The 20,071-nt window shown below is 38.6% G+C and overlaps 1 protein-coding gene across 2 annotated transcripts; it reads right to left on the reverse strand.

Annotated features, from left to right (window-relative positions):
- Positions 1-3,187: 3,187 nt before the first annotated feature.
- LOC139944115 (4-aminobutyrate aminotransferase, mitochondrial-like) lies at positions 3,188-19,960 on the reverse strand. 2 transcript variants are annotated; one of them, XM_071941075.1, is made up of 15 exons: positions 19,482-19,953; positions 16,204-16,304; positions 15,760-15,792; positions 12,733-12,850; positions 11,754-11,803; positions 9,869-9,949; positions 9,208-9,300; positions 8,609-8,668; positions 8,374-8,437; positions 7,620-7,768; positions 7,027-7,164; positions 6,647-6,814; positions 5,405-5,551; positions 4,349-4,460; positions 3,188-3,868 (listed from the first exon to the last, which is right to left on the reverse strand). In XM_071941075.1, exons 1-15 carry the CDS (start codon positions 19,594-19,596, stop codon positions 3,741-3,743), a joined length of 1,557 nt encoding a protein of 518 aa, XP_071797176.1. In that variant the 5' UTR covers positions 19,597-19,953; the 3' UTR covers positions 3,188-3,740. The 2 variants fall into 2 exon arrangements, 1 of the variants encoding a protein (XP_071797176.1); XR_011786920.1 differs by lacking the exon at positions 3,188-3,868 and adding an exon at positions 5,954-6,102 and having other exon boundaries at positions 19,482-19,960.
- Positions 19,961-20,071: the final 111 nt, after the last annotated feature.

The raw sequence follows: 20,071 nt of genomic DNA on the forward strand, positions 1-20,071 counted from the left end.
GGCAAAGTGTGTTGACCCTCAAAACTCTTCATGATTCCTTGCCCCGCCCCGCCGCGCCCCCGCCCCCATCTCCACCACGTGGGCATAAAAACACGGAAGTATATCCCGCTTGTATAAGCAAAGTCGTAAGAGTCGAAGGTTATAAAGCGGTTCAAACAAGCAAACATTTACAAAGCTATTCATTATAGTATAGGGCCCACATTTATGAATCTAGAAAATTCCATTTGGCAAGTGAAATGCTACAAGGATTAATAAGAGAAAGGCCAATCATTACTTTCTTGAGACAATCGATTGACCTCTGAGTTAATTTAAATTCTGAGAGCCCCGCAGTTCTAAATCTATCAGCGGCCATAAAACGCCCCTCATATTATTATAATCTATCACCACGCCCCAACGACGGATGTTAAACCACAAGAGGGCGCTAGAAAAGTTATTCCAAGGTTTTTCTTCATATCATTTTTTGCCAAAAAGTCCTTTTTACAGAAATATGTTTGGTGACCCACACGTAATAAACTCACATAGCAACCAATACCGAATGCTAAACTCCAAAGTATTAAACATATATTTTGAAGTCTCATATCAAATAGATTTTCAGAATTTGTTTTAATTTTTGGCAGGTCAGCCATTTGTAAACTTGCTAATAAAAAAATAAACATGTCAGCTGTTCGCCCAAACCGACGTGCTGCCTGTTTTCAGGAGACAGGCCTCCAATTCCAAAGCAAAATAGGACAAACTTTAAAGCCTAAATTTACCAAAATCTCCTCACAGAGGTTGTGATAGGTCATTATAGTACACAATCTGTTTATAATGGGGGAGAAGCAATAAATGAATAACGTTAAAACTCCAATGCCTTGGGAAAGTCTAAGACTGTTATATCAAAATTTGAACTAAGATGCACTTTAAGGCTCTAAAAATGTATGCATTAGGTTCTAGTGATATACAATATTTGAAAATTAGAACAACTGGGAAAAAATAATAAAAGTATTTAATGGTAAGTTCATCATGTTTATCAAATTTGGGCCAAATTACTATAAAAAATGATGTGACTTTTATATCTACAATTCTGTTGCCTTTGTATCTTGACCAAGAATATTATTTTGTAGTTTTGAGAAATTACATTAAATACAACACATGACAAAGACACAAACCTTCAGACTTTTGAAACATTATTTTTTTGACCAAGCAAAATTTGTTTGTTTTATTACAGGCACTTGGGAGTTTGATCATAGACTTTAATATGTCCTTGCTGCATCTAGGACTAAGTCCAGTCGAGCAAGTTTGAGCAAGTAATTAGTTTACTATTGTCGACCAGCTTAGTTTACTATTGTCGACCGATTTTGCCAGCTACCAGGATGTGAAAAGCATGCATAGGTTAAAATGGAACATTGACTAGTGGTTGACAAACGGCGGCTGCTCGAACATGTCCAATGGCTGGGTATCCATATGTTTGTTACATTCGTTATCTAAAATGCTTTATCTATTATAAAATAGTACACTCTACAGAGCAACTAATAAACAGATGACAGATCACATACATGATGTTCAGTATAGACAGACAAAATGAGATACATAGCCTATTCCAACACACCTTTATCATGCTTATTAACATCTTTGTCAAATCCCTCGTGTATATTAATAATAATAATGCCCTCTGTTGGTACATAAATCTGTGGCAAAAAGCAATGGTAAGTGTGACAATCAATCTCCAATACGGGCCAAGGGAAACAAAGTGTTTGATACCTGTACATGTGCATGCAATAACTATCAACAAAACTGACAAAAAATCCTCAAAAAACATAAAACACCCACAGAGACAAAAATAACACTAAATTACTAGATTTGTTATAGTTTGTATATAATATAACGATAATATGAATTAAAAAATAAATTTCATACCAAAAAACAGATTCAATTAAATTGATTTATAAATTTGATGTAATAAAAGCTACGTTAGTTAAATTAATCCTTCATATAATACCAAAAATACACGTGTATCTATGTGTGTCTACAATAATATTTTACATTTAAAATGTTTTTATAATTTTGTCACTGATTTTAGAAGCTTACACGTTAAAGACTAACCACAACTACTTAAAACTTACCCAGTCAGTTTCCCTTGTGGTTTATAAGTTGGTATTAATGAGTGAATTAACAAAAAAAAAATCACTCAAAACTAATTTAACTATTTGTCATGTCCCTGTCAATTTGGTAATTGTTCATTTTCAGATCAAGTATGAAATTTTCCTCCCTGTAATTTTGTTGAGTTTAATCAGAAAAACTATCTTTCCCTGCCGTTGGTGGTAACCTTTGGTTCGAAGCAAAGCAAAGCAAAGCAAAGCAAAGACCCATAGATGTATGGGGTGCTATCACACTCATACAGACTGGCAATGAGGGTGCGTCTTTCAGCGACTTTGAGTGACCAAAAGAGAGAAATATGTCCCTCTTCAGTGACCGATTTCATGAAACGCTAGAAATAATCTCGAGTTAGGACGAGTATTCCTAACTTAGAATGGGTTCAATGAGTCCTATGCCTTTGGATAGGGAATATAACTCGTCCTAAGTCCAAAGATTAATCCTAAGTTAAGATGAGTATGGTGAAATCGACGGCTGGTCACTCACAGGCGTGACCGAATTATGCCAGTCAATATGTATTTTATAACACACCTCAGTCTTAAATATGAAATATGAAAAGAAACTGTTCATTATTTTAGAACTAAACTTTCTTAAATAAAAAAGTAGCATTTAAATCAATAAGCGATGCAAAAATCTAAGGAATGCTGTTAGCTTCTCAATATTAATTTCTTTTAGTTGCTGAAAACGTTTCACATCACAAGAGGGGGTTGTGTCCAGTTACAAATTGTAAGTATTGCCCAACTGCAGAGCTAAAACACAACTCTGCTATAGGGTCAAAAGGTCAAGTTGTTAATACATTGTATTTATGTATCCAGTATTACCAATGTTGTTGGTACACAACCTTTAAGGAATAGTAAAGGTTTGTTTAAACTCAACAATAAAGCATGCAACGCTTATTAAACCATATACATGTATCATAATTAATACATCAATTACCTGGAACAGTCAGATTTGTTTTCTTGTCACAAATGCATTTACAGAAAATAACAACAATTAGTACTACTAATCATTTATAGAATGAATATTTATTTTCCTTTTTTTAATTTTGTTTAATTAGACTGCCATCTGAACTTTGTGTTTGACTTTATTCATGAATAGAGGCAGTTAAGGTAACTCCACTTATGTTGTTTATTAAAATCCATCATCTTTATAACACAATTTTTTGTCAAACAAACTTTTGGTCTTGGGTTTGAATCCCACCTGAGTTTCTTGCGTAAATTGTATCTGCTGGACGCGGTGTACAGTTTTTATCCCACATCCTCAATGTAATGTGCCATACTTGTCGACCGCATGAGGGCACTCTTACAGTATTTTTATCACTTCCGGGGGTATATAGCCGATTCTTCCTTCACAGCTCAATTAGCGTTCTGTCCTTGCTTTATAGTAGTTGCTTTAGAGGTCTTGTTATCCGTGGTGCATTCGATATCTGTGGTGGTAATGTGTTCCAGTCTTCAATAACTGTTTTGGCAAATATGAATGAATAAACCCCCGGAAGTGATACAAATATGTTTGAGAGCGCCCTTTGGTGGTCCAAAATACTAGATTTGGCAGATGTTGATACCTTCTCCTTTGGATCAAGGTAGACACTCGTTGGCGGAATGATCGAGTTATTGAACTGAAATATCAGCCAATGTGCTGTCCAGTGCATCCAATGCGATGTCCACATGATGAGGCTGAAACACCAATGATGGTCTGAAGCGAAGAGACTGTGTGCCGCATGTTCCCATAAAAACACCTACAAAAGAAATGTATAATAATATTAATAAAATAATAATAGTTTATTGAATTTATATTACGCTCTCTCTAAGACCAGCCTGATCGAGGGTGCATGCCTTCCCTTTAACACCTTAAACAATTTCTAAATCTGAAACCCGTAAACCACTGTTGGCCGCATCTGAATTGGTGACTACGACTGTATCTAAGGGTGTTGCTATGGATGTCCAATGCATAAATGATTGGATGTTCCAGCCGGAGCCAGATTTGTAGCCCCCAATTTTGTTGCCACATCGTGGCTTACCCAGCGGGCTGCTGGTGTAGTCAGTAAGACAAAAGACAGACAAGACGTGTCAAGTCAGTTGTACCTTTTACCAGACTGCTCCGTAACACGGCTGTGTGTGTGTGGACCGCACACTAGCCGGCCTTGAGCACGCCTGAGTGATTTATAACTTAACTATGTAACTCACTTTTCTTATGAGACAAGACAATATTAACTGACCTTTGTTCTTCACAATACGAGAGACTTTTCCCATGGTATCGGGGTCCTTGCAGTCAATGGCAGCAAATGTTCCCATTCCACGGGCCCTGGATAACAGATCTGGATACTTGTCCTGTAGGAAACAATAATGAGGGGAGATTGCCTTGGATATATAATGATGGCAATGAAAAAAAATAATTGCAGAGTACGACAAGGTCAGAAGTCACCGATGAAGAGATCATCTAAATGGCGTTGTCATAAGCCAAGGTATGATTCAATCAACAAATTTGAAAAACAAGATATTTTTTCAGCAAAGTGTTATTTTTTTTAAACCTCAACTTGGTGTGCTTTTTGCATTGAATGGAAGCAGGTTAGCTAATTGGAATCTTACACTGCCTTTCAGACAGGTTGACACCCAATCTTGGACCAGAAACAAGTTTTTCTATACACTCAAACCTTAGACCAGATATACACTGGTTCAAAACAGACCTAAGGCCAAATTTCATAGAGCTGCTTAAACACACACAGCACCTTAGCAAGACAAAATTATACTTACTAAAACATAAAACCATTTAAATCTTGAAATGTTAATGAGAGAACATCTAAGATCTAACACCCGTTCAGACAGGCGCTCCAGGGTCATGCCAGACCAAATTCTGAATTAAGTACATGAAAAGATCGACGTCTGAAACAGTTAGGAGAGACTGGATGCCTTAGAAGTTCGAAAGATTAATCTGCAGTTGTTCGGAACGACTCTGGAGCGTCTTGGTTTAAGACGCCGATCTTGTCATGAGATGAACCTAATGTAAATATTAAGTACGCCTGTCTGAAACCAAACTTTATTTAGGTCGATCTAGAGTTGCTCCTTATCGATTTGGCGCGACTCTGGCTCGCCTGTCTGTAGCGGGTGTATACCCATTTCAGGCAACACTCCAGAGTCGCGCCGAACTAAATCCTGAATTAAGTACATGAAAAGTTTCATGTCTGACCAACTTAAAGGTGACTTTGGCGGGCCTGTCTGAAACGAGTATTAAATAAAACAAAAAACAGGTGAAAGAAAATCTCCAACATACATACCTGAAGACTCTTGAGTCCATCTAGAAGGACCTGTCCAGACTCTCTGGCTACTGTGATCAGATTATCTCTCTTGATGATGTCAAGGACTGCTCCTAGAAGCATCAACTTGGGTGGATCTCCCATCCAGGTATTGAACACTCTGCTGGGCTGTGGGTTGAGTTGGAGAAAAAATGCTGAAGAATTCCTCACAATAGTTCAGGCAACAAAGTTTATTTAAGTTCTGCCTTGATGCAGGTATGATCATGGCTAAGTGGTTTAGTGTATCAACTCAAGTTCTGATGGTTGAATCATTGGAGTGTGGGTCTGGTCATGACAGTGTCCTTGAGTAAGGCACTTAACCATAATGCTTCTCATAACCCAGGTGTATAAAGGGGAACCTGAGAGGGCTGAGACAGTAATGTGTTGAAAACCTCTTGGCACTGATTTAAGCAGCATGTAGTTGTAAGCTCCACAGGGAGTTGATCAACTTTTAGGAATGGTCCAAGTATGCCTGATGACCAACAGGAATAACAAAGTACCTTGATCTAGTGCTCTATTTAGTAAATTCACCTGAAATAAACTGGCCACTTCCATTTTCTCATGGTCTTGTTGATATGATAAGGAGTAATTTGCACTTTAATTTCAGTGCACATGTGCTCTGTATGTAACAGCATCAACTTGGGTGGATCTCCCATCCAGGTATTGAACACTCTGCTGGGCTGTGGGTCGAGTTGGAGAAAGAATGCTGAAGAATTCCTCACAATATTTTAGACAACAAGTTTATTTAAGTTCTGCCTTGATGCAGGTATGATCATGGCTAAGTGGTCTAGTGTATCGACTCAAGTTCTGATGGTTGAATCATTGGAGTGTGGGTTTGATTCCTCGTCATGGCGCCAGTGTCTTTGTATAAGGCACTTAACCATAATTGCTTCTCTTGACCAAGGTGTATAAAGGGGAACAATAGAGGTTTGAGACAGTATTGTGAGTGGAAACCTCTTAGCACTAATTTAGGCAGCTCAGGGTTCTTAGTTCCCTCAAAGAAGTTGAGAAAGTTTGAGAAATGGTCCAAGTCTGCCTGACAAACAGGAATAACAAAGCACCTCTATTGAGTCAATTCACCTAAAATAAACTGGCCACTTCCATTTCCTCATGGTTTTGTCAACAGGATTAGGAGTATTTTCAGTGCCATTTGCTACGTACGCCACAACTGTTTAACCATTGGTCCCTGATCAAACTTGCTCCCTAAAGTCCACCTCATCTTACCCCGTCCACAGCGAACTCATCCTTGAAGTAGTACCCTCCAGCCTGCATCTTCTTACTGAATACCACCATGTCTGGAGCCTCAGGGAGGTTCCACGATTCATATGCCCAGAAATGTCCAGTGGTGCAACAACCCGTCTGTACCTCGTCAACGATGAAGACAGATCCAAACTGAAAACAAAAGTGTTCAGAGTAAAAAACCTGGAGTAGCTTGGCCCACAGTAAGATACTTAAAGTGAGGTGACATGACCCTCTTCATATCAAATGCCATGCGGTGTGCCTATCTTCTCAGCTAACCTCAACTCTCACATAACCTTCTTGGGGAACCTCATCTCTCCTACATCACTTCTCTTACATCAAAACCTCAATGTCATGAGACGTACCTGTTTGCATATCTTCTGTAGCTGATGGAAGAAATAGGGGCTTGCGTGATTGTCACCTCCTTCAGCCTGGATGGGCTCGATGATCATGGCAGCTACATCCCGGCCGGTGGCTAGTCCCTTCTCCATCTGCTCTACCACCTGACAACAAGGCAAAAGCAAGGTTAACACTTCCGACAGTACCAGTCCAACTGTGTCTTGTGTTTTTGAATAAAAACACCTTACTGCAATTTACAATTCAAACTGATATCTTTCAATTCCATTGAGTATTGAAGTACTACTCATGTAAGAAAAAATTAATAAATGTTCTCTTTATAGTGCTTGTTCTACATACAGCTCAAATGTGAAACTGTGTTTGTCTCATTTTGACTATGGTCTTCTCTGGTCCAGTTTAAGTTTTGAGCAACGAGCCATGCAGTCTTGTAGAACCCTTCCCCCCCCCCAAAAAAAAAAAAAAAAAAAATCAAATCAAAAAAATCGAGCCATAAACATTAGGTGGGGGATGTCAGAATAGAACACATTATTGGAGTGGTTCAAGAGTCAACATACTTAAAGCTAGATTAGAAACCACCAAGACTTGAAAAAAAGTGCTTTACCTCCTTAAGACATCTGTCTTCCTCTGCTCTATTCTCAGCTTCAAAATCCTCGAGGGGATACTTCATCCTTGGGAAGGAGGCGTAGGGCCAGTCCATGGAAGGGATGTCAAGGCGGAAGATTGGCTTGGAGTGGGTCAGTGTCAGACAGCCTGGTGGGTGTAGAAACAAAGAGAAGGCAATTTTTAAGAGAAATCCAAACACAAGCGAGAGCAATTATTGTAATTTTGGTATTCGATTTTCGGTTATGCAAATTGCAGCAGTTTTAAATGATAATTATGGGCAAGGCAAATTGACATGTAAAATACCAGTATTTGTACTCTGTGTGACCCAGCATACATGTACATGAGATAACAAACCTGTGAAAGGCTAAGCTTGATCAGTCATCGGAGTCAAAAGAAATGAATGAGAAACCCCATCACTGTTTTCAATATAAAAGGTTTGGACTCGCAAGATCAAAACTATTTCAAGGAACGTTTTCCACCATGACCAACTTCAAACCGGGTAAGTTATTTGTATATCTGTGACAATTTATATTTTTAATCTCAAGTAGGGTACCAGAAGCAGTTTCTCCACAGCAAGATTGTTCAGCGCTTACCAAATTGTTTAGCCTACCAGATTTTTATGATTTTCGGGCATTGATGAATTACTAAAACTGGACTTACACACTAATTTGATGCAGCAAGAAAATAGCATCAGGATTAATATAAAATTAGATTAATTTGAAAGTGGTTATATCTTCACAAAGTAGACTTACCAAGAGTCCTTCCATGAAAAGATCCCTTAAAAGACAATACAGTGTAGGGAGGACATCCAGGCTCCTAGAAAACATAAGAAACAGAAATTTGAATAAATTATTTTGAATAATCAAGTCCATCTTATAAATGAACTAACAGGAAACTCATGCACATCTTGAGGATTGACTCTTAAGAATCTTACAGATGACACTAAACATCTTGAAGATGGCATTCAGAATCTTATGGTTGACTTACCTTACCAATAACGCAAGATTCCAATTCTTCTTGAGTAGGTGGACCGCCTCTTTTTTTACCCTAAAATGAAAGACATCGAACAAAGCTTAAAGATAGAGTACATTCCCCAAATCATGGCCTGTCTGTTTTTCTATTTGTCGGTGTATCTGTGTATTACTCCTAGTAGAACTCACCCTTTACCTTATCAACGCCTGTTTGTTTGTGTTATTGTTGAAACAGGTTTCACATATCATGGGCTGTCTGTTTGTCTATTTATCTGTTTATCTGTATGTAACTCCTACTACTCAGTCAACCTGCAGCACATCAACAACTGTTTTTATTCTCATTGAAATAGGTTCATGGTCTGTCGGTTTGTCCATTTGTCTGTTTATTCCAACACTCACCCTGTACCACATCAACGCCTGTTTGACTGCATTCTCATTGGAGTAGGCTCTAAACATCATGGTCTGTCTGTTTGTCTATTTGTCTGTTTATCTTTGTGTTACTTCCAACACTCATCAACACCTGTTTGACTGCATTCTCATTGGAGCAGGTTCCACACGTCATGGTCTGTTTGTTTGTCTATTTGTCTGTTTATCTCTGCAATACCTAGAACTCACCCTGTACCACATCAAGGCCTGCTTGACTGCATTCTCATTGGAGCAGGTTCCACACATCATGGTCTGAACACGACTCAACCCCTTAGGTGCCACCTTAGTAAGTTGAAAAGAGAACAATCCATAATAAATAACTGACCATGAAGTAAAAACTTTACCATAACAGTTAAAGGAAGAGTCATAGATGGGTAATGAACATCAAGTTTACTTGGTTAGAAGCTGTTGAAAGTTTAACCCTTCGGTGTACAGATTAATTTTTAAAAAAGCAAAAAACAACAACATATTCAACCATGGTTTTCTCAAAATGTTTCAATAGCACCCCCAAGTTGAATATCACACCAAACCAAAGCTCAACAATCTCTCTAAACAAACGAATGAGGGCGGTATATTTGGGGGTTGTAGTTTTTAAGTTATGGCCGTTTATGAAAGTCCAATTTGATGTGTTTTGGGTGAGTCACTAGCGACCGCCTTGTGCATCAGGGTTAAACTAGAATGGTTTGGCTCATTTTTCAACCCAAAACAGTTGAGTCTAAGAACCCTTTTCAAAGGTAATTTCTAAAACCATAAGCCTCAGTTTGACAAGCTCTTACATTCTACAACTTCATTATACAATGAATTTCTAATGACATATCAGCAGGTGCCAGGGTTTGGTGTCCTTACTTACCGACAGTAAGACGTTGGCAAGAGTGCTTGGAAATGAACCGCTCGGGAAGACTCCAAGTGCTGGTCGATTCACCAACAGACTCTGAATACAAATACAAACATCAATCAATTATCCTATCTGGCCAGCATATGTACACAAAGCTGCCAACACTTGCAACTTGCAACCAGTGAGAGTCTGTCCAACAATTAGTGATATTTATATTGACTTAGAATGACATTCAACGTAGTAGAGGAAAAGCTTCCATAATCGGGAGATTGTCAAAGTCTCTGTTAAAAGCTCATTTATTTGAAGTTGCTTATTTGTAATCTTACACTCATTGTATATTTTATTGTTCTCTTAATGCGCTAAGAGGCTTTTGCATTAGGGGCTTTACAAATGTCTCCATTATTATTATTACATGTATTATTAACTTATTGATCATTAAAACTTGAAAAGGTGGGTTTGAAATACAACTAAAATCTGCAAAACAGTATCCAATTTTGTTGTGGGTGTAGTATTAACTCCTGTAGCCCTTGTGAATGACCATGTAAAACATGGAAGCCGCAGATACGCATCGGGTGAACAATGTTGACGTATCTGCATTCATGCATCTGTAGACAGGTGAAACCTCTATAGCTTTACACAGGGACGTTTTCTTTGTTTTTACTGATTGCTCCTTAAAGGTTACAACTTAAGTAAGCAAGTCATAACAAAAAGTAAACAAATCTTCAAGCACCATGGATGGTACTATAACCTATAACCTTGCTCTTAAATTCTTACACACAGCCCTATGACCTTGTACTTCCAAACCACAGGGATCCCTTTTGTTTGAACACCTCCTATACAAACACAACAGGATCCATTTTCATAAAGCTGCTTTAAAAGCAGACGATTTGGCTGTCAAGGTAAAAAAATTGTGCCTAGAAAAAAACTAGCAGGATACAGTCAGAATTGGTGTGTCATAGCTCCATGGTCACAGGGTATTTTGGTTTGTAAATTTATTCTGGCAAGCGTGGGCTACTTTTTCTGCTCTAAGCATCTCTATGAAATTGGGCCCAAGCCTTAGAGAAAGGGTGACAGACTGCCACAAAGTACCATACCCTCCAGGGTAGCATTGGTTGAATGGGTTTATTATGTTTTTCCAGCTCAGGGGGTTTTAAAATCGGGGAACCCCATGGCTTGTGAACTAAGTCAATTGTGGAATTTTGTAGAAAGGGCCACTGTTGGGCAGGAAAATGGTTTTTAATCGGACAAAACAATAAAACAAGCAGAGGCCGTCCAGGGAAGGGCAAAAGTAAACAAAACTGTCATAAAAAAAGATGTGCCCTCCCAGACTTAGCTCATAAAAGGTAAACATTTATATACTATACATTAAACACTCTAAAATTGCAGTAAAAATGCAGTACAAGATGACAAGTAAAAAGCAATTATACAAACGATACACACAAGAACTACTGCATAAAACATACCACAATAAAACTAAGGCCCCTAAAGACATTGGACACTATTGGTAATTGTCAAAGACCAGTCTTCTCACTTGGTGTATCTCAACATATACATAAAATACCAAACCTGTGAAAATTTGAGCTCAATCGGTCGTCGAAGTTGCGAGATAATAATGAAAGAAAAAAACCCATTGTCACACGAAGTTGTGTGCGTTTGGATGGTTGATTTCAAAACCTCAAATTCTAAACATGAGGTCTCAAAATCAAATTCGTGGAAAAATACTTCTTTCTCGAAAACTACGTCACTTCAGAGGGAGCCGTTTCTCACAATGTTTTATACCGTCAACCTCTCCCCATTACTTGTTACCAAGAAAGGTTTTATGCTAATAAACTTTTTGAGTAATTACCAATATTGTCCACTGCCTTTAAAAGATTCGGGTACTATGGTTTCAATGCCTTACCAGATTTGCAGGATCTTTCATAACGTCAATAATAGCTGGATGGTTGTAACCTGAATAAGGATAAATGATTATCAAAACGGGTTTAAGGAAAATGTTCATTGCACTGTAGTCTACATGTATAAAGTTACCCGCCTATGTTCCAATACCCCTATGTTCAGACACTCCTATGTTTCGTTGCCCTTAAGGTGTTTTCCAGAAGGGATTGATAGAAAATTGGGTCGTCCGAACATAAGAATGTAGGTACATAGAGCAATATACCTTCCTCAAGCACCCCCCAACACAAAATCACACACCCATGTTTGTTGACCCAGTAAATCAAGGACTTCTCTTTGGTCTTCCATTATTTGGACTTTGTTTATTTTTAAAACAACGTCCCCATTGGCATTTTTGAAATATTCAAAACATAGGCCTAACAGAGGTGTAAGAAGAGTCCACATTTCACTCAGACAAACTTTGTATTTCCAGACAACAAGAAAAAAAGATTGTATAAAAAAAAAAAGTGTTTAAAAAATTTTCACAGCCCTTTGAAAGAATGTTTAGTATGAGGGAACACACGTGTAAGGGGCTTTGCCTCAAATGTAAAAAAAAACAACGCTAAAAAAAGGGCTTTATACCTCACCAAAGAAACAAAATAAGAGAACCAGTGTTCTGTTGGATGGTAAATACTTTTCTGTCCGAAGCAAACAAACCCTGGTTTGCTTAATTCCCCGAGGGGCCGATAAGGTTATCAAACAACCACATAAAATTCATTCTCAAGCTATAAGATCCTGGACCCAATTTCATAGAGCTTCTTAGGCACGAAAAGTAGCTAAGCCCTACAAACTATGCTTAGCAGAACTAGGATACCAGTCAAAATATCACTTGACATGCACAATTTGTGACTGGTATCCTGTGTATTCATGCTAAGCAGAAAATTGGTAAGCAATATTTGCTGCTGTAGCAGCTCTATGTTATTGGGCCCTGGTCTGTGAGTGTTTACCGATTGGAATGGATGAAATCTGAGCAAATGTGTCCAACAATCGGTTGCCGTCTACGTCGACCATGTAGTTCCCAAGGCATTTATCATAATCAACAAAGGACTGCACAGTGGCAGCATTCTGAAAATAAAGTAAACAAATATAATCGGTTTAGAAGTACAGATGGGAAGTGAGGGGGGTGCACGTACTCATGCACAAACCTGGGAAATAACAAAAACATACACAGTTAACATAATAACGTTCTAACCCGCTCCCCCAATCAATATTCAAGGACTGCACAGTTACCAAATAGTAATAGTAAACAGAAACAAAATAACTTATAATGAGATAGAGGTCATGTATAACCCCCCCCCCCCCCAACCCCCCGAAAAAGAAGAAGATCGTTTAGCAACCCCAGCTGTGTCCACAGTCAATAATTAGAATCTATATTTTGACTCACTATTTTCTGCATACCTTCCACACATCCCATCTCAACGTGATTTACAATGCATGTAGATTGTGAATACTCGTTTAAAGGTAGAGTGTCATGGATTGGTAAATAATTCAAAAATTAATGATCATGAAAATGTATTAAAGCACTGTAGCTGTTGATTTGAAAATTATTTTGAGAATGGACTCCCTTTAAAGAAAACCAGTTTTGATAATTTTTCAACTCCGCATTTGTATCTGAGAGAAATGAATCATGCATGAATCGTTTCTCTATTCGTGAATGCTGCAGCCAGAGATGCAGTTGGTACCAGCTGTCACCTTGCTAAATATGGATGAACTTGACGATCTTGTGAAATAAAAACGTGACAATTTTATTGCTGTTTTCTCATCAAGTAGACATTCAGCTGATACTTTTAAGTTTTACTTTCATTGTATCTCTCATTATAAATTTGCCTACATTGTATATCATCACCATACCTTTAACATGTTTTCCAATGCATTTTGATAATAAACAAATTAAAAATCATCCATAAAATAGTCATTAACATGAATTGCAAAACAGCAAAATGGTACGCAAAAAAACTGCAACCCTTGCCAAGAAACATCTGTCTGACGCTATTGAGACCTAATCAAATAACCATAGCAGCGGGACCGTGCATTAGAGCAGTATCTAGCCCACAATGTGTAAGAAGCCAAAGCGTAACTCAATTATCGCAGTGGCAGCCTATTATGGCTGAAAATAAGACGCTTTCAAGGATCCGTGTATTGATTGATTGTGCTGTTGAAGCTGCTACATGTACACATGCATAGGCCTACCTTAGAAATAATGTGGAAATGCTTGAAAATCTACAAATGTATGAGGTTAATTCATGGAGACGATAACCATGACTCTGTGGCTCTCTAGAGTTAGGATGAGTCTAGTCCTAACTTAGGACTATAGCCATACGGTTCTATTATCTCCTAGGACTAGTCTTTAGTTAGGACTAGTCCTTACTCTTTGTGAAATCGACCCCAGGTCCTACTGGAAGTAGGTTCCATTATCAAATGTAGTCCTAGATGTCTATGTTGAATACTAATTCGTTCTATAACTTCATTGTTGTTGTTCAGGGTAATTCTTAAAGGGTTTTTTCACATTACTTTTAATATCTGTAATACAATGGAATCTGTGATGTTAAATAATATTTTACAGAGCTGTTGACTGTACGGTTTTCCTGGGTGGATTTAATTTATAAACAAATAAATATAAAGAGATTGTCAAACAAAGCCGTGGCCCTATCTGGATACCTATCTGGATACAGAAGGTAAATGAAAACAAAATAGGATAATTGAAACTTTGCATGGTGGAAATGCTTTCTCACAGGGATACTTATAATAATATCCAATGATTCTAGCCTGATATTATTGCTGTCAGAGGTCATTCATGCATAGTAATGTGTACTGTACCAGGACTTTGCATCCAGTACACTGGGATTGAATTCCAATAAAAGTTTCTATTAACCCTTAAAGGGAAGGTACACTATTGGTAATTGTCAAAGACCAGTGTTCTCACTTGGTGTATCTCAACATTCAAATGTATATATGCATAAAATAACAAACCTGTGAACATTTTAGCTCAATTGGTCATCAGAGATGGGAGAAAATGATGAGTTAAAAAACACTCTTGTTGGACGAATTTGTGTGCTTTCAGATAGGAATAAAAGACTTCTAGCTAGAAGACTTTTATTATTTTAGTGAGAAATTACCTCTTTCTCAAAATCTATGCTACTTTAGAGGGAATATTTACTCACAATGTTTTATACTATCAACAGCTCTCCAATGCTCATTACCAAGTCAGTTTTTAAGTTAATATTTGTGTTGAGTAATTACCAAACGTGTACCTTCCCTTTAAGGGACCATAGTTCCGCTGCACATGGCCACACTATTTGACCTACATGAACTTCCACTCAATCATGAGGGTTAAAGGAAAGGTATGGGGCTAGATTGACATTTTCTAAACTCCATTGCAAGAAACTCAAAAATCTGCAAAACCAATTTCATATTATGCACTAATGAGACCTACTCCTTGTCGGGCCTGGATAGCAACAGAGTAAAGTCTAGAACCATGGCTATTGTCCTTTGGCAGACGATTTCATCTTCAAGTTTAATTATAAAAATAATAACCGTATTTATAGCGCGCATTTTGCCAAAGGATATCAAGCGCCAGGTATTATTACTGCAAGGAGTGGGGCAAATTTTTGAGACCTAATCCTTAACTTTAAGCACCATGTAATGGTTTACAAGGTGCTGTGGGGCAATATGCTGCCAATCCAGCCAGGAACACCGGGGCGAACCCCATGCATTTACACAACACATGGGACCAATGGCTCTACGTCCCATCCGAAGGACGAAGCAATGGTTATGTGTCTCGCAGAAGGACACAAGTGTCACGGCTGGGGAATCGAACCCACACTCTGCTGATCAGAAACACCAGAGTTTGAATTCGGTGCTCTTAACCGCTCGGCCACGACACTCCCACAAAGTTTACTCTTTAGTTAGTACGATCATTAATATTTATTTTCCCTCAATGATAAATTGACCCATTCAGTGAGCAGTTCACCTACCTTGTTCACTGCATCCAACTCTTTTATAAGTTCCTGGGTAAAAAAGAAGAAAATAATTTAACTTTAATCACATAAAATTTTAAGAACAAGTATAAAGAAGTTTGACCAATGGAGACCCTATAAGGTATGATACAGGCTTGAAGAGCTGACACTGGCAGTGTTCATGTTTTTTTTTTGATCAACCACATACATTATGAAATAACAAACCTGAAAAAACTTGTATACAAAACCATTATGACTATTTGTATTGCTGTACATCACGATGTCCTCAATTTCGATTTCAACAACCAAAATCAGCGACTGTGCAATTTTGCCGAATATGATTTAATACCAGATGGAAATATCAGAAAAAAGTGGTTCCAGCATGAACTTCATAATAAGTAGAGTTTCAAAGTAAAATTCCTCTATCAGAAATTGAGGAGCAAACAAAAAGGCCGCATTTACCTTAGTTTTGGGGCCAGGCACTTCAGTTTTAACCAGAGGTCCATCGTACTCATTTGGAACCAGTTTTTCAATTCTGGCACTGGAAGTTTCAACATGCACACCTAGTTAGAAAAATGATAGTTTTAACACATAATGTTTACAACTGATCTTAACAAATTAATAAGGGAATCATAATGTGGTAAAGAGGTTTTCAACTAGTGGTTTAATCCCAACGAGGCCTGGTTCTTGATAATTTTACCGAGACTAAAGTCGAGGTAAATTATAAAGAACCAGGCCTCGGCGGGTTTAAACCACTAGTTGAAAACCGATTCAACACACTTTGATTCCCATTCATAATACCTTTTCGGTCAAAAACATCATCACTTTTTGGTCAAAAAGTAAAATAAATGCAAAAATTATAATTGTTAAATGATTTCTTTCAACACAGCACCCCTCCAGCTATGAAATGGTAAAGCCCTCTGCCGCCCTCGGGTAAACAACTCCTTATAAGGTAATGCTGTGCGCATCGCGCGTATCGCTTGATGTGGCACAACTGTTTCAGCCGTTGCTCTGGACCAATAGGAATGAAGAAACTGTCATATAAGAACAGGTGCAAGGTTGCGTGTCACGCCCATGAATTAACACTTTTTTACCGGTCATAAACAAAGGTTTATACACACCCACACCCTCTGCACCAACAGGAATAGCCAAACTGTCTGAGGTATTTATGAATTCTAAATCATAAAACAATCAGACAAAGTGCGGTAATCAGACGCGAATCTATGTGTAACGTATTGGCTGGGTTTGGGTCCTTTTGTTCCTCACGTACGTGCGGAGTAATATAGTGAGTAGTATTAGGAGGGCTTGAAGTTGAAGTTGAAGTTTAAGTTCACAACAGACAAATGACAAGTTGACCTCAAGTTAATTGATGTCTCTTAAAGGAACACGTTGCCTTGGATCGGACGAGTTGGTCAAAACAAAAGCGTTTGTAACCGTTTTTTATAAAATGCATATGGTTGGAAAGATGTTTTAAAAGTAGAATACAATGATCCGCACAAGTTTGCCTTAAAATTGCGTGGTTTTCCTTCTACTGTGCGAACTAACATGGTCGGCCATTTATGGGAGTCAAAATTTTGACCCCCATAAATGGCCGACGTGTTAGTCGACGAGGTAAAAGGAAAACCACGCATTTTCGAGCCATGTTTGTGTGAATCATTGTATTCTACTTTTACAACATCTTTCTACCCATATGCATTTTATAAAAAACGGTTACAAACGCTTTTCAAAGACCAACTCGACCGATCCAAGGCAACGTGTTCCTTTAACGTAACTATTTTATTAAGAGCTCTCTGCTCCAGCTCTGCTGTTTTCTCCAGTCTCACCCAAACTGTTTTCTTCTTACATTCCTCTACTTTACTCCCATCATTGTTATTAATCATCTTCCAAATCACAATATTATTAATTCGAAACCAACCGCGCACACGCTGGCGCTTTGCAATTTGCTCGCGCTTTGTAATTAGCTCACGCTTTGCGGTTGGTTCAGGATAGATCACTACATGTATACAAAAATATCAAGATATTTCATGTTGTATTGCATCTTGTCCATTAATATGCCACTAATAATACTGTCAACTTGTTTGTTACAGTAGACCCTTGACAAAAGAAGTACAGCACCCAAGTTATTGGGTCTAAGTATTGTCTAAATATTTGTATGCCTAAAGGTTTGCAGTTAAACTTAATTAGTAACTGCTAAAAAAATGTTTGCACTCAATCCTTTTCAATCTTTTTTATAATTAAATAATTTGCATTCTGGGAACACCAACAAATACAAATGCCTTGCCACAGAGAGATAACTGGGTCCTTTTAATTTTTCTAGAATTGAATGTCAATCCAAATATACCCATGCCATTAATAAGGGAATAAAAGGGTAGCGCCGAGTTGTAACGACCGTTTAAAACAGGTAGGGTCGTTGCCGTGGGATTTATCGCACGGCAACGATCCTGCAAGGTTTTAAATGGAAGTCTAAGAAGGAGTCACTACTCTTTTATTCCCATTCATAAATGCCCTTTTGTTAAAAAGCTATAACAAAAATACAACAGACACTTTGACAATTGAAAATTTGAGGTTTGAAGTATTTTTTTCAAAACTTTGTGAAGAATATGTTTGATGCGCCTGGGTTGTGTGTACGCGCGCGCTTAGAAGTAGCTTACGCGCGCGCGCTTAGAAATATACTATGTGCTGTTACCAAGAGCTATGAATTGCGCATTCCGCGCAATCTATTGGCGTACGCGCACGCCCGACACGCATAAGCCAGTCGATTATAAACAGCTCCAGCTGGTCATTACAACCAATTACACACCCCAACGTGACACGCTCTCCACCAATAGGAGTGGCGAACCTGTCTGGGGTATTTATGAATTCACATTTGTCAATGCTACTTTTCTACTACATCATATACAAATGAGCTGGGGTGTGTTAAAAAGAGCCGATGAAAATAAAAGAGAGCCATTACATTAAACAGCCCAACAAGCTGGCTAGAGGAAGAGGACTTCTCAAAGATAAAGAACTATGACTATAAGGTTTGTTTCGCTATCATCTTGAGACAATAGTGGATCGTACCTCCAGTAGGTACAGAGGATTTGGTAGTTGCGATAACGTAACCCTCCTCCCGACGGCCGCCCAGGCCGGAAGCGGCCGTCGGGAGAAGGGTTACGTTATTGCAACTAAGGATTTGGCAACTATATGGAATTTGTGTTCTGCGTTGACAGTCAATTTCACCATGGAGGTAGAATTAGCCCACAGACTCCCCTGAATACAAACAAAACAAATGACCTTCAACATGCTGCCAACAACAGCTGATGTAAATAATAGCATCAACAATATAACAATGATATGGTGGTCTGACCGTGGTCTGACCATGGTCTGACCAATATGGTGTGGTCAGCAGTGTGGAGGTCACTTGTTTTTTTTTGCATAAATGTACCTCAGCCTCAGCACAAACTTAATCATAATTATTATTGGTCTCTCGTTTCAGCTGCTAATTGCTCCAAGCTCCAACTATTCTATTATTAGTATTGGGCCATGACATTTTGGATAAAAACGCAAGTACGCCATGAACCATAACTTGGTTTTTTGTTAGCAACTGCATTGAATGAAACGAAGAGTCGTTCGAACTCTGGCCAGACTCAACAGCTTGCTCCCAACGTAATCCCAACAAACTAAACTGTTCTTCCTCCATTAACCCCTGGTCTACTACTACTATACTAGTTAATTAGACCAACAACCAATGCGATGATTACCTCTTGTTAATAACGGCACAGTCTTCAAAGTCCCACTGGCATTCCACTCAACGGTTCTCGACAACACAAGTGCTCGGCGAGAAGCAACCGATAGCCATTGCATTACGCCAGCCATTTTGATGATCAGCCCACTTCACACAGCGAGAGAGTTCACAGTGACAAACAGTCCGCCAGCTGCCTCGGGTGAGTTATAACGGGTTGGTGTATGGTGAATAACTCTGCCCTGTTGGAAAGTTTACGTTGACCGACTTTTCTACCCTGCTGCGAGCTTTAACCCTGCCCACTTTGATGCCCACAAATATTCTTTGAAAATACGAGTCTTCAGGTCAACGAGAGCAACAACATGCCCTACCACACACACAACCAGCCAGGTACGCATCCAAAAAGTTAACGTACGGACGTTTTACTGTCAATCTTCATTACACAATCCAATCGTAATCCCTTTACACACTGTACGTACACAGCAATGGGTAGGGAATATGGCCACATTTGGGGGTCCAACGGCCCGAAGCACTTATACTACGCGGTGTGAGCGGCCGGTGTACAGGAATATAGCCATATCTTGGGTCCATTACGGCCCATACTCTCAT

This window comes from Asterias amurensis, chromosome 11 (genome assembly GCF_032118995.1).
Source record: "Asterias amurensis chromosome 11, ASM3211899v1".
Classification (NCBI taxonomy): domain Eukaryota; kingdom Metazoa; phylum Echinodermata; class Asteroidea; order Forcipulatida; family Asteriidae; genus Asterias; species Asterias amurensis.

What these genes read in the sequence shown, in the direction of transcription:
- LOC139944115 (XM_071941075.1), bottom strand. Translation starts at nt 19,596, where the DNA reads ATGGCTGGCGTAATGCAATGGCTATCGGTTGCTTCTCGCCGAGCACTT. An exon ending in AGGCCTTGATGTGGTACAGG is followed by an intron (nt 8,669 to 9,207) that starts GTGAGTTCTAGG and finishes CTTTCATTTTAG; the next exon opens with GGTAAAAAAAGAGGCGGTCC. An exon ending in AATCTTGCGTTATTGGTAAG is followed by an intron (nt 8,438 to 8,608) that starts GTAAGTCAACCA and finishes TATGTTTTCTAG; the next exon opens with GAGCCTGGATGTCCTCCCTA.